This window comes from Lygodium microphyllum, chromosome 14 (assembly GCF_053477565.2).
Source record: "Lygodium microphyllum isolate KBCC chromosome 14, Lygodium_microphyllum_v1.1.10, whole genome shotgun sequence".
Lineage (NCBI taxonomy): Eukaryota > Viridiplantae > Streptophyta > Polypodiopsida > Schizaeales > Lygodiaceae > Lygodium > Lygodium microphyllum.
This window is the reverse complement of record NC_141148.1, coordinates 107094910-107109336: the sequence shown is the minus strand read 5'-3', so window position 1 is coordinate 107109336 and position 14427 is coordinate 107094910. Positions and strand designations below refer to the sequence as shown.

At 40.8% G+C, this 14427-nt stretch overlaps 1 protein-coding gene across 1 annotated transcript; it reads right to left on the bottom strand.

Annotated features, from left to right (window-relative positions):
• Positions 1-8038: 8038 nt before the first annotated feature.
• On the bottom strand, positions 8039-12687 carry LOC148025953 (peroxidase 29-like). Its single transcript, XM_087693198.1, has 3 exons — positions 12088-12687; positions 11310-11664; positions 8039-8815 (listed from the first exon to the last, which is right to left on the bottom strand). Exons 1-3 carry the CDS (start codon positions 12310-12312, stop codon positions 8418-8420), a joined length of 978 nt encoding a protein of 325 aa, XP_087549324.1. The 5' UTR covers positions 12313-12687; the 3' UTR covers positions 8039-8417.
• Between the last annotated feature and the right edge of the window lie 1740 nt (positions 12688-14427).

Below are 14427 nucleotides of genomic sequence, written 5' to 3'. Positions count from 1 at the left end.
TCATTGCCATTAGTAGATGAACATGGCTCCAGTTTGATGCCAACCGGTAGACCCATTTCATAGCATTGTAGAGCTATAAGTTTTTTTGAAAATCTTATTCAAAGTTTGTGTGTGTGTGTGTGTGTGTGCACGCGCGGAGGCCTTAATTGATAGCTTATTCTAATCCCATCATCAAGTCAACGGCCTAGCCCTTCCACCAACATTATTCCAAAGATCCATTATCAGTTAATACTAGTTGACCTCAAGCGGTCAACCAATTAGCAGAGTGGTTCAATACTTCAGACCGACGAGATAGGAGCTCCCATTATGTTAATGTCTGAAACGAGCAGAAGCATCTATTGTGCCCAATGGATGGAAGCATAGGATTTATCATTACTATTCCACACCCTAATCCATTCATTAACTATCCTTTTTAATTGGTGCTTATGGTTGCAATCATTAGTTTGCTTAATTTAAAATGTGAATAAAGGTTTCATACCATGCTAAAAGCCTTTTGTAAGGCTATCTCATTCTTTCTTTAAGGTTTATTTTCACCTCACATTAACTACTACTTGCAAGTAGTTGCTTTGGTGGAAGAGACCCATCATCAAAAAATATTGAGAGCACATCTCTACAGCAAGGGCTCAATTCATTTCTAGAACAACAAGGATACACCGACTTTCGTCAACTCTGAATAGACCACAAGGAGGCTAGTTAACAAGGCTTAGTTTATGTGCGCTAGATAAGGCTTAGTTCTAAGTTTTCAATTAGCTTAATCAATGTCCTTTCATAATGCCTACTACTCCTATGGTTTGCATCCCTTCAAAAGTTTTTTTTTTACTCTTTATAAAACTCTCATAACACACTCTAGGATCCTAATCTTTGAGCCATTTAAATAGGAAAGTATATTTAAAGAGAAAGAGAGAGTGAGATTGATATCCTAGATTTTTCACCTCAGACTTTAATAGGTACTTATAATATGTTGTACTAGACTATTATGCTTATATATTAGACAACTTTTATCATTTGTTTTATATCTTTGGATTTTATTTTAGCTTCTCTATGTAGTACATCTTCTAGAAATTCTATAGTTTATTCATGTCCTATATTCTCTTGGACTACTAAATTAGTCACAATCGAATTCTTTAGATTAGATAGTAGAGAATATTATTTATCTCAAGCATTAGGTCTATATATACATTTTCAAGTGAATGTTTCCACTATACATTGTAAGCTAACTTAACATATAAAGAAGCAAATCGTTATCACCCAAATTCATTGGGAGGCAAATCATAACCCCTACTAGTAAAAGAGTTATGGAAATCTCACAATTTGAGGAGCTATCAGTCTATGCCTAGGTAATCACTAGGGAAACTCCATCATCAAGTATGCCTCTTTTCATATATTTTTTCATTTGAAAAGTTCTTTTTACACATTGTAAAGATAGCATATTGCATGATAATGGTTTTTCAAGAGAGATGTGTGTGTATTATACTCCAAGGATAATCTTGCAATTTATCCTACTTAGATTGAAATTCTTATTTGAACCTATTGGGGGTAAAGGTGATTGTGCCTAGCTACCCATGTATTAGTATACTGACAGTACTTGCACTTGCATGCTACAAGGGGTGGGTGCCCATCACTGTCACTTCATTCTTTATTCTTTCAGTGACATTTGAATAAAGGGAAGGCCTGTCACATATTGTGATTGTTGGAGTTCCCACATCTTGAGTCTCTCTCTCTTGCTCTCTTGCTCCATCCACCATAGTTCACACCTCTCTTACTTCCACTTTGTTGTGCTTCCACTTGCGCTTCTCCCTTCAACTGGTATCAAAGCCATCTTCTTCATGAGCTCAAGCTCAATCTGGCATTACTTCAACTCTCATTTGAGTTACCTACAACAAGATTTTACCATTAGCAGCCATAGCTCCACCTTTTGAGGTTCATATTCAGCTCTCATTGCTCTAGGACTTCTGAGGACCTATTGGGTCTAGTCATGGCATTCTTAAGCCTACATTGAGCTTGTTTTAGGGAGTATTCAGCTTAGTATTCAGGGCTGGAAATACAAAAAATTTTCTTCAATTGTGGCCATTTTCAAGCACTTATGCTTGCTCAATCACTCCCTAGCATTGGACAAATGCTTTGGCATTGTTTACCACTCCTCCCAAGCATTGACCATTAACATTGAGCATTGGTTTTGATTCATTGAGCTTCACCTATTAACTATGCAAATAGGGTATGTTTCCATAAAATGGCAACAGCCATATCTTCAATGTTTGGAGCTCGTATATGCTTCCTAGGATGCCTGTATACCTATGTTTTGTTGCCAGATACTTGGGGGATCATATGTCACTGGTTTGAGATGCTATTGGACTGATTTGAGCACTCTTTTAGCTCAATTTTCTCATAGATATCACTACTATTATAACATGGTTGAATGCTATTTTTTTGGGAAATGTCATGCTCTTGGCTTATGTGATGCTCTTGAGATGCCCATTTTATGTTGGACACTTGGGAAATGTTTGGCCAATGTATTGGAATGCTTTTAGATTGATTTGAGTCCATATTTGGATCAGTTTTATTGTCATTTTTATTGTTTTAATAAGTAGGACTGAAGGCTATTTTATTAGTGGAAGCATATACCTATTGCTTTTGTTGATACTTCTTAGCTACTTGGGATGATACATTGAGGTCTATGGTTGATGCCACATGCTTGGCCATGCTCCGCCATGCTCCCACAATGCTTTTGGGCTTCAATTGAGTTCACTTTCTCTCATTCTTTACTGTCATTTTACTATTGTACATACAGACAACGAGCTTTTAACAGGGATAGTCTATGTCTAATGCTCTTTCATGATATTTAAGCATTCTATTGAATGTATTGGTGCATGACATTAAAGCTCTATGCTTGATTATGCTATTGAATGCATTTGAGATTAGGACATTTGACACTGGTTGTTAGTTACTTCATTGGATGCTTCAGATGTCTATGACCTTACGGGCTTGAAGCTTTTATTGGGTCTTATGCTCCTAGCTATGTACTTGATGTAACTTGGATGCTTGGATGCCACTCACATGAGGATTTTAGCTTTGTTTGCTTGTTTGACATCTAACTTTTGGTCCAGTGGTGGGAGTCGCTTACTCGACACTTGGACTTTATTTGCAATTGAGCTCGAGCTACTTCAACTTCTAATAGGTTGTTTTGTATTAGTGATTGCCCCTATTTTGGCATTGATTTCTTACTACTGTATCTCATTTTCAACATGCTATAATTGCAAGATGTTGTATTATTTATGAGAGAAGTCCCCTCCATTTGGTGCTATTTTGGTCATAGTTTGTGACAACTCATTATTTGGTCCATACCTCTTATTTTCAACTTGTTTTAGCAATGATTTTGAGGCTATTTGTAGGTATTACAGTAGCTTGTTTGGTCTATACTATGCCTCTTTTTCCTATAGTATGGTTGGTCATTCAAATGACAGTGCCATATTCAACATTGAAAAGTTAGATGGCAACAATTATGGCTATTGAAAGACCCAAATTTGACATGATTTGGTGCAAAAATCTCAAATTAGGCTGATAAAAAGTGTTGTGGTAAGAGTAGATAATTAGATGTAGTAGGTGAAATTATTATTTTTAAACTGTACAATTTTGTGTGTGTAATTTATGTGCTCTACAATGTGAAAAATAATTATCAGAAGCATTATGTTTTGTATGTGTCTATTAACATAATGACTTTGCGTGAGTACATGAGCAATAGATTTATTTTGATGTATTTATTAAAAAAGACGTGCCAGAAGTCCGAGAACTATGCGGAGCATTCTTCACTTGGATGCCTTTGCCCTTCTGTCTAGCCATAAAAGCCTGCTTAGAGGCTATAGCATCCACACCACTATTTCTTCTTGTTTGCTTCTCCTCTAGAAGCAAACTAACTAACGGAAGAAAAGTGATTGGCTGCGCGGCAATCCTCATGGTGAGGTTTAAGGCCATATGAAAAGGCAAGTACGATGGCTTTCTACGAAGAAAGGATATCTTATCCTTAGCTTGCTCGTTCCCGACCACTACAAAGTAAAAAATATGGACGTGTATCTGCGTCCATTAGTCGATGAGCTTAAGATTTTGTGGGAGGAGGGGGTCACCGTGGAAGATATGAGCAAGCGCGATGGTCGACGGTCCACCAATATTTGAGCCATTCTCATGTGGACCATGCATGACTTTCCGAGATTCGGAGAGTGCTCAGGTAAGTAGGCTTTCATTCTCGTTGGTAATATCTATCATAGCTCGTTCAAGTTTGTATTCACCGGATATAGGTGTTGGGATAGGTCTGGTTACCTCAAGTTATCATGCATGTCCATTGTGTGGGCCACAGTTAGACTCCTAAAGGTCACGAACCATGAAGGAGATGGTATATCAAGGACATGCCGCTTTCTTGGCAAAGGGTCATGAACTCAGGGAAGGTTTTCTTGGACGACCTCCAACACATATGAATGCCCAAAGCTGGTACGAGTTGAAAATGGTCCACATGGAGTCACATCCAAACCGAATGTGACGGTTCTCAGTTTTCTACGAGTTGTCGTATTGGACCCACTTTATAGATCAACCACTTGTTGGATCCCATGCATATTTTCAAGAACGTGAGCAGCTTACTATGGGACTACATCATAAGAAAGAGAGATACTGCAGAGGTATGAATGGATTTGAAGGAGGTAGGCAAGATGGAGATGCTTTCCATACGCGATGGATGTTCTTCTTGAAGTGCTTCATGAAAACCCTGAAAGGCTTTGTGCAATAACGAGCTCAGCCAAAAGATAGTATGGCTGAAGGTTGGTTGGTGTTTGAGGTGTTAGTGCATATTTCATAGTGGCTACTAACGGTGGATTCAAACAACAGTATGGTATGGTCACTAAAGGACGATGATAGACTGACCGGAGATGTGGTGGTTGAAAATGGGATAGAAAAAAGAATGGATGCTATAATGGAGGAGAAAGTGAATCACTTTTGTATATTGCACCATGCCTTCATAGAGATGTGGCTCGCTAGGTATGAGCAAGCTAGGAAAGATCGGGAAGAAGTGTGATCTGAATTTCGACGTAGTATGCGCCATCGACCGATTTGATATCTCGAGGGCATGGAGGAGATACCGCGGTTTATGTCAACATGATGGTTGCATGGAGCTTTGACTGCAGCGTCTCGCGAAGGAGCGGAGGTCTCAACCGAGGAGTGGGAATTCTCGAGGGGATGTAGTCCAAAGGTGACAACGTGTTTAGGGTTTGTCATATCTATATTTTATATGCGGCAACTAATTGAGTGTTTCAATGTACATTACAAAATATATAGTGCGACGAGGTTGTACAGATGGCATTTTCACATGAAGCGTATCGACAAAATGCGCTCCACAACAGATTGTGATATCATGGCAAAGTTCGAGCAAGAGAGCCGACGATGAGCAACGGATCCAAAAATGGTTATAGATGAGATTGAGTATTTTGGGAACTTGTAAAGTATTATCACGGTGGATTACTGTAGCTTCTCCATGATCATATTCGATATGCAGTGGTTCAAAGTGGTACTTTAAGGAGCTGGAGCAACAGTTCAATGAGGTCCATTTGGATTTCTCGAAATAGATTCCGAAAAAAAATGGACAGATTTGCGCAATACGTTTGTGTTGCTGGCCCATTGTGAACAGGTGCATGAACTCGTGTTTTTTTAAATTTTATTACGACATGCAGGTACATATCACAAAAGTTAAATCTCTCTTGTACGTAATTTTGAATATGTAATTTCCTATCCAAATCTCCAACAACCTCGATGATGGTATATTATACCTTCGGCTCTCCGAAGTGCTAGAGTATATTATCAAAGCAATGTTCCCAACGTAGATAAGGACAGTATGTAAATAAAGGGATTGATATTGCAAGGGGTGGAGACCACCAAAAGCTTGGAGCATGTAGAGGAGCTAGAATCAGGTAACAATGATGAAAATACAGGAGTCCAAGAATTCTTTGAGAATGAGATGAACTCATCCTTTTATGATGACATGTCTATCGACCTTCCAGTGTATGCGGAGTTGTGTTAGGAGATTGACATGGGACCATAGGGTACTTCATACTTGAAGCATCCACCTACTCAATTCGTTGACGAATCGCTTATAAGGATACATAAGATATGCATTTTAAGTAAGATAATTTTTTTAAAGATTTATATTACAGTGCTTTGCTTTATTTATATTGATTATGCTAACATCAATTTTTGTCTATGTAGGTGACCTTTGTGGATATTTAGATCAGCACGATGAGGTGAGGGATGAGCAAGGAGGAGCTACATGAGATCTTCGTGCGTATGTCTCCAGATCAGATGGCTCGATTCAGAGATATGGCAGACCAGGAGCTGTCTCAAACACCATTAGGCCGTTTTGTTAGATCTACTTCGGTGCGCTCTAATGCTTCAGTTTCTAGTAGACGAGCTCGATGCTCCAAACTTAGGCCGGATGGAGGGAGTGGTTCTGGGGGATGCTGCGGAGACATGGATACAGTGAGTCCGCAGTCGACTCAGGATATAAGTGCTACTCCTTGCTCTCGTGGTGGTTCGAGAGAGTGTGGCTTATGTGGTTGTTGGGAAGGTACTGACGTAGTGTCTTCGTTCTTGTCGTACTGCTGGAGTTGTGTTACCTATGGGATTTCTCACACCTGTGGGGATATCTACTCCAGTCACTCTAGCTTTTACTTAGCAGCCTATAGATGGCACCTCTATGGGTGCTACTCCGAGAGATACTATCCCCGTAGGTACACCAGATGTACAGGGGTCTCCTAGATATGCCCAGGAGCATGGTCATAGGTGGGAGTTCTCTCTACTACTACTACTAGTACTTGCCTTTTCGAAGCGTTGAACACATATTACTACTACTACTAATACTCGCCTTCCCGAAGCGTCGAACACACCCAAGGTTCACCTTTAACAAAACCTTTCTCTCTCTCTCTCTCTCTACTATTACTACTACTACCACCACTACTACTACTACTCGTATTCCCGAAGCATCGAACACCCCCAAGGTGCACCTTTAACAAAACATCTCTTTCTCTCTCTCTACTACTACCACCACTACTACTACAAATAAGAAAAGAAGAAATTAAAGAACAAGATCTTCCCCTCTCTTTGTTTTTCATCCATTCCTTTTCCTCTCTCCCTCACTCTCTCTTTCTCTCTTCCTTTTCCTTTCTCATTTTCTCTCTCTCCTTTAATACACATAATTTTTAACAAAAACAAACTAAAGGAAATGAGAAAAAATAAGAACAAGCCAAGAGAGAGCAATGCACTCACCGCAAGTCCGAGGATGAACTCGACAGCTCCTCTTTGCAACGACAACTTCACCCTTCATGCACTTCCTCCTCTTCTTCGTCAACGACAGTAACGACGGTGAGATGCTCTCATTCTCCCTCTTTTTCTCTTCCTCTCCCTCTCTCTTAGACACACAATGTAGTTGACTCTCTCTTTCACTCTTTTGCGCAAAATACTGCGCTCGAGTTTTGACCTGTTTTTTTTATATGTAAGTACCATCGCTATTAAATAGCAACGCCATTAAATTATGTCACAAACAGCCATCACTATTTCCCTATATCCTTGTAGTGATATGTTATACCGAGACTTTTATTTGCAAGTCATTGTATAGACCTTTAATCCAAAAGATAATCGATATCAATTTATTTATCATTGCTAAAAGTACAATGCTGAGCTCTACATACCATTGCGTACATATATATGAGGCTACAACACCCGTACATTGTTAAATAAAAGAGTGCATTATTATCCTATCCTATAGATATAATGCGACAACTTTCTATTTTCCAAGTAGTAACAACAAAAATTAAAGAAAAGAACTAAAATGAGCGTCAACAGCTTGACTTAGAAGGAGTTGAGCCGAGCTAACGAGCATAATAACCAAAATTGAAGAGAGCGATATCATGGACAAAAGAGCCATCCAATTAACAAAGAGCCATACAGCAGTAACAAATGAGTGAATTATGCCATATCCATTCCAGAACGACAGTCTGACAGATAATAATGCTACGATAATTGTTAAGGGAAAGAGGATCTTTTCGACGAAACCACTGACATGAAGGAAAATGAGGGAGGGAGTGACAGACATAATGTACTAGATGGAGGATGGGTGCAATGAGGTGATAAGAGCGATAGGGTGAGGGTAGGAGATGAAATCTCTCTCTCTCTCTCTCTCTCTCTCTCTATATATATATATAGCTTCAATAAGCGAGGCTTGAAGTCCTGGAATATGGAGGCGAGGTGGTTGGGGGAGATGCTCTCATGTTATGCAGAAGGGAATATGACAGATGGATGTTCAATACAGCATGAATAGGCGAGTGAGATCCTGCGTCCTGCGTGTGTGGTGTGTTCTGGGTGGGTTGATGAATAGAGTTACATATGGTCTAGCTGTTGGTGGAGTGGCAGTTGACGCGGACCTCGCCTTGAGCGGAGGAGCCAGAGATGACCTGGAAGGAGGAGAGCTTGACGAAGGCGGAGGAGAAGGCGCTGAAGAAGGCGGAGGGATTGGAGGCGTAGTCCTGGACGATGGCGCTGGTCTGCGGGTCGAGGCCGATCTCTGAGTCGATGGTGAGGAGGCCGCGGCCGTTGAGGACGTTAGCGAAGTAGGCGGTATCGAAGCGGAAGTTGGTGGTGTCGAGGGCGGCGAAGGCGTTGGATGGGAAGCGCGGCGGGCAGCGGGCCCTGAGCGTGTTGGCGAAGAGCAGGCCCAGGTTGGGATCCTTGGCCGGGTACAGCCGGTTCACGAAGTTGGTGCAGTGCGCCACCCCCAGAGTGTGCGCCCCTGATATACCACCATGCACCCACCATCATCAAGCATCAACGTCTTATACAACTATGTATCTTCCGCAGAGGAGCCTTAACAATCTACCTTCGGTAAATAACAATTAGGTGTGACCTACCTTCTAATCAAATTGCTCAAATTATTCCCAGTTAAAAAAACTAACATCACCCTAAAGAACTCCAATATATTTTAATGCGTAAAAAGTGCCCTTTTAAAAAAGGCTTCTACAATCATGGTTCTCTAGAGGTTTGTTGCTTTTCATTAAAAAAAAAAGAGATAATTCTAGGTACAATTAGTATGTGGGGCCTAGGCTCACCTACTTTGCCTCGAATCATTTTCTACATGAAAACCACTGAAAAGTGAAAACCATTGAAAAGAGGAAAGACAAGAAGGAGAGACAAGGAGGACAAAGCAACAATAGTAACAACCTCTACGTCTAGAAACTTTCTAAAACCTTTGGTGGAAAGTGAAAAAGAGAAAAAGGACAAATACAAGAGACTAAAAAGTTTGCAATAACTTAAGGAATGAGATTAAATATGGAGGAGAGGAATGAGATTAAATACGGAGTTTAAATATTAGACAAACACTCCGGCCTTGCTTGCTAGCCACTCGATAAACTCCACACATGACCTACTCTAGTGAAAAATACAACTACCACAATTTACACTATTTGACATGGCAAGAGAATCTCCTCCACCATAGTTGAATTGTAATATCCTCCAAAAACCATTGAAATCTTCTATGTTAGTTCCCATAAATAGCTCAAATATGCTATGATTACCTAACATGTAGAAGTTTGAGAGGTAGTTGTAGCTCTACTGAAACACCTTGTCTATATCCACCACAGTTCAGCCCTTGAGCTCATGTGTGCGGTCTATGACTTACCAACCTTCATTATAAAGCTTAATAGACTAGTTTTAACACTTCATGTTCTCAATTTCAAGATACAAGGTTAGAAAGGCTCACAAGTGAAAAAGGCAAACTCCCATGTTCATGTGTGAAGTGACCTCCTATCCATCCTACACAAAAAGTTTTGCTTCTAGCCAGGAAGGTGCTTTACACATGCAAAGAGGACAAGCTAGCATCTTCAAAAGCTGAATGGCTTCATACTCAAACTAAACCAATATATCTCCTTGAGAAATAACTAAAACACATTTTAAAAAAAATCAAGTGTTCAAAGTCAAGAAATGAAGTGTTTATAGTGTTCAAGGGTTGCCCGATAACAACACAAAACATGTTTTACTACAAGGCATTAGTGGCACTAGCGCATAGCCACTTTCTATTAGCTTGCACCATAAGATTTAAAGTCGTCTCCTCCAAGGGTGCAAGTACAACTCCCTAGGCCCTTCTCTCTCTACACCAACCCCCCAAAGCTCACATGACCTAAGAATTGGTATCGTAATTTGTTAGAGGAAAGTGAAAATTGTCAATAAAAATCAAAACATCTATTTGTAGCGTAGTTAGTCAAAAAAAAACGAAAATCTCAACCACAATAAAATAAGCTCACATGAACAAACTTTAGTGCCAATTTGTCAAAGGAATTTGAAAAAAAAGCTTGATCAAAATCAAATCGATCAAGGTGTGTTCATAATGCATGCTATAATTTGATCCTTAAATAACTCTAATCATACTCCTACTAACTAGGAAAAATATGTTATGTAATTCTTGGATGTCTATTTATTAAACGGCCTGGAAGTTAGTTATATAAGGGCACTACCGTCTCCACCGTACTACCAAAGGATGATCATTTTGCCGTTTACTCTGAGCGTGCATGCAATAACAGATTTCCTAAGATTGTAAAATGGACATGAAAATCTAGAAGAAAGCCAGGTAGGGTAAGACCTCGACAGCCACCTTAGAGACGATATTCCCGCCATGCTGGGCAAGATAAGTTCCAAAGCTTAGGTTAATAAGGTATTTATTATTGATAATATAGAACGATGGCCAGGACAGGTTGAAGCCTGATGTTACATTTCATGTGATTTCCGACCCTCTAAGGCATTGAACTCGCATTAATGTAAAGCACAGATAACTAATTCTCATACCATGTCACGCCCAACGGAACGAAATAATAATGATAATAACACTAATCTTCACAATCTGGACAGTGCTAGGCTGTATGATGCTTGCTTTGCGGGGATGATGAGGTCTATTCAACAGGCTAGAGCTGCCATAGGCACAGCCAGACCATTCGCTTCGTATTCTACAGTGTACTGCAGCTCGCCAAGTCATGTCTGATGCTACCCCTTAGAAGAAACATCTACGGATCAACAGCTTTCGTTACAAACTACCTTGCTATTCTTTATGTCAATTCTTACTTTCCAGCAGTCTAAACGAAGCTCAAGCCTGAAGGAGGACAAGCTGGGGCGTTGGCGTGTGTGTCAGAGCCTTAACTTTGAACAAAATGCACAATAGGTTAACCTCCGAAGCAAACTAGGACTTACACTACATGAAGGCCTTGGGAGAAGCATGCAAAACATAGCCAGTAACTCACCTAAGATGGCCACACTTTCTTCTGTGCTCATACCCATGATGCCAAACAGGTTTAGCATCCCCGCGACGCTTATGGTGGCGGCCGGTAGGGCTGCGTCAGCTGCAGCTTGACTTGCATCAAGGCCATCCAATCTTCCCAGAGGGATGTCGATGTCTGGGCCTCCATTAAGAGCAACAGCATCTCGGCCAGCCATGGCGATGATGTCTGCACATGAGACAGTCTGTGGACAGGCAGCCTCCAGCCTGGCCTTCACATCATCTATGAAATCCAGACGCCGGATGCCCAGATTTGAACCAGATTCCAGCTCTGTGCTACCATCTGAGCCATTGTCAAGCATAATGGAAGCATCGCATCCCTGCAAGACCATGGAAGCTCTTATCATCAGCCATTAATCTCTTGAACACACGTTGGTCATGCCCCAGAGAAAACTGCTCTGGAGGATGTGCTCAAGCAATGTCTAATAGGAATGCTTAATCATTTCTCATGAGATAGTTACAGCCTATTGCATACTGAAGTGCTTAAATATAGTGTAAACTATCAGGTTCTGAATGCCAAAAACATAACCTAACAATACTACGGAACTGCACCTTTAATCAAGCTCTAAATACAAAGACCATAAATACTCAACAGTGATAAGCACAATGTATCCTGTTTAACAAAGCCATACACATCCCCTCTAATCATAGTAACGCATGCTCAGATAACAATATTGACAGGAGTAGCTCGCTATCATGCTTTGAGTGCAAATGAAGACAGATCTCAAGCACTTCCAACTTACATTGACTTGACAGTCATGGAAAACCAAGCGAAGCATAGCAGCTGGGGCTGTAGGGTCTCTGACAAAGAGACCTCTAAGGGTATTTCGCGCTATGATCTGTGCATTCGGACAGCTTGTCGCGTAGTAGTCCCCCCCTTGAGCTGCAGTGTGTACCGCAAAGGATGAAAGGAAGAAGAGAAAGAAGCCAGTAATTGCCCCAGTACACAGGGGGAGGAGGGTAGCCATGTGAGCTGCAATGAATGAATCTCTAGGTATCTCTTTCAAGTTTCACTCACACACACACACACTCTCTCTCTCTCTCTCTCTCTCTCACTCTCGCTCTCTCTGTCTGTCTGTCTTTCTCTAGGTAGCTCTTCCTTCTTTGCATAGACTTGTACTCATCTACACGTACCCCAACACTGTCAGTGACGAGGCTCAAAGCTGAAACCTGAGCTGCACTTTTGATGAGAGCTCGTCTGCGAGTGTGAAGATGACGATGGTCGTGTGAAAAGATAAGAGTGATAAGCCTCGGCTCTCGACTCGACGGACTTTCAGTTACTCCTTTTTGAAATGCAGCTCTCTCTCTTCTGCCTGTCGAGTATCTACCTACATAATTGGCAAATGAGCAGGACATGAATGCGACGAAGGTTGGTGGGAGGAAAAGAGAGCTCTGAGCGAGAGAGTCACGAGTCACGACTCACCTGAACTCCACCACGATTCCGACGTGTGCTTGCTTTTACGACTATTCACGTCGGGCCCCGGGGTCAAATGGAGTGAGCTGGGCTGCACTGCCGCAGTGTTGTGTTGTTGTGTGGTTTGCCTTGTTTGATCGCCTTCAATGCTTCACTCGGCGGAGACCAACTACCGCGCTCACTCCTCACTAATAGAGTCTACTTACTTACTACTAGAGTCCCCTCGAGCTAAGTAGGTAATAGTGCTCGCTGCTCACATCACTGCTAGTAGACTCTGTACCTATCCAGCTAGGGATTCGAGAAGCCCATTAATGATCATACGTAGACAATGGAGCAATTGGATAGCTCTATCACATAACAGCCCCCGGGAGCAATGCTCAGCAAAAACATTCTCCATTGTAGATGCAGATGCCAGAAACCTTTAACTCAAACCAAATTCATTTGAGACAATCGTAAAGTTGATGTATTCAGTAAAAAAAGAGTATACACATGATAGGTGCGAGACTGACCAACTACTAGCTTTGAGGATTAGCCAGCGCATGACATAGGACTTGTCCGTGAACTTAGTTACTCAAGTTTTATAATTGAGCAATATCTTCATCTTAAAACATGAAAACCGTAGGATAAGGTCTTTTAGGGGAATATTGGGCTGAGTACAAGGCTGATAGTTGCTAATGAAGGCACTGGTAGGCATCTTATATATGACTAATAAGCAGTTATGAGTAAATGGAAAACCTTAGATACAAAACTAGAGGTCATCAGAGAGAGATTTATATGAATGCCACAAAACACGCCTTTCAATATTTGCTCACAATATCCTTTATTGCCATAATAGCTCTTGTTATTCTGGAATAGGCTTGGGGGCTTCGGCCTTCATTTGTTCCAATTGTTGCAGCTTCTTTCTCATTCACTTTACAAGTAATTTCAAACGAAGCAATTACCTTTGAATAATGCATCATTCCTTTGTAACTAGATTTCCCATAGAAAATAGGCTTCAATGAAGGTCCAAAGCTATGTTGGGGGGCCATCCATTCTTTCCACGTGATAAGGAGAGGGTAAAAGAAGTTAATAATAGATTGAGAAAAAGTTAGAATAACTCTATTAAACTTGTAGTGCATAAAAAGATGAGTTAGAGTCTCAACTTCCATTTTGCATCTTGAATATTTGCCATCTTCAATGGTAAGTTTGATATCACATTTCCCTGTTCATAAACCTTTATGACTGATTAGCTACAAAGGGGTGGATTTTCTTGCAAGAATGTAAGGGGACCACATGTTGGAGAACCTAAATATCCACTAATCCGAGTTCTAGTTGAGGCACCATTTATTGTTAGGCTTTACTATAAGTTTGTGCCCACCTTTCCAAGTGAATGCTCTTAGATTGAACTCCCCTTTCAATTGGATGGCTTAACATAGGTGTCAAGGCCATGCCATTGCTCTATCTAGGACCAATTGAAGTTCAACTCTTGATATTTTGAAGGTGTTTTTGATAGTTCTTGATTCTAGCCATTATCACTTTTGGAAGTCCCATATGTCTTCCCCTAATTGAATGCCTTTCATATATAGTCGTGAGGTTAGCAAAAGGAGGTATCTGGGGGTGTTACTACAATGAACACTAAACCATATCAAGTCTAATAAGACACATGTTAGTGTAAGGTTGGGGGACATGG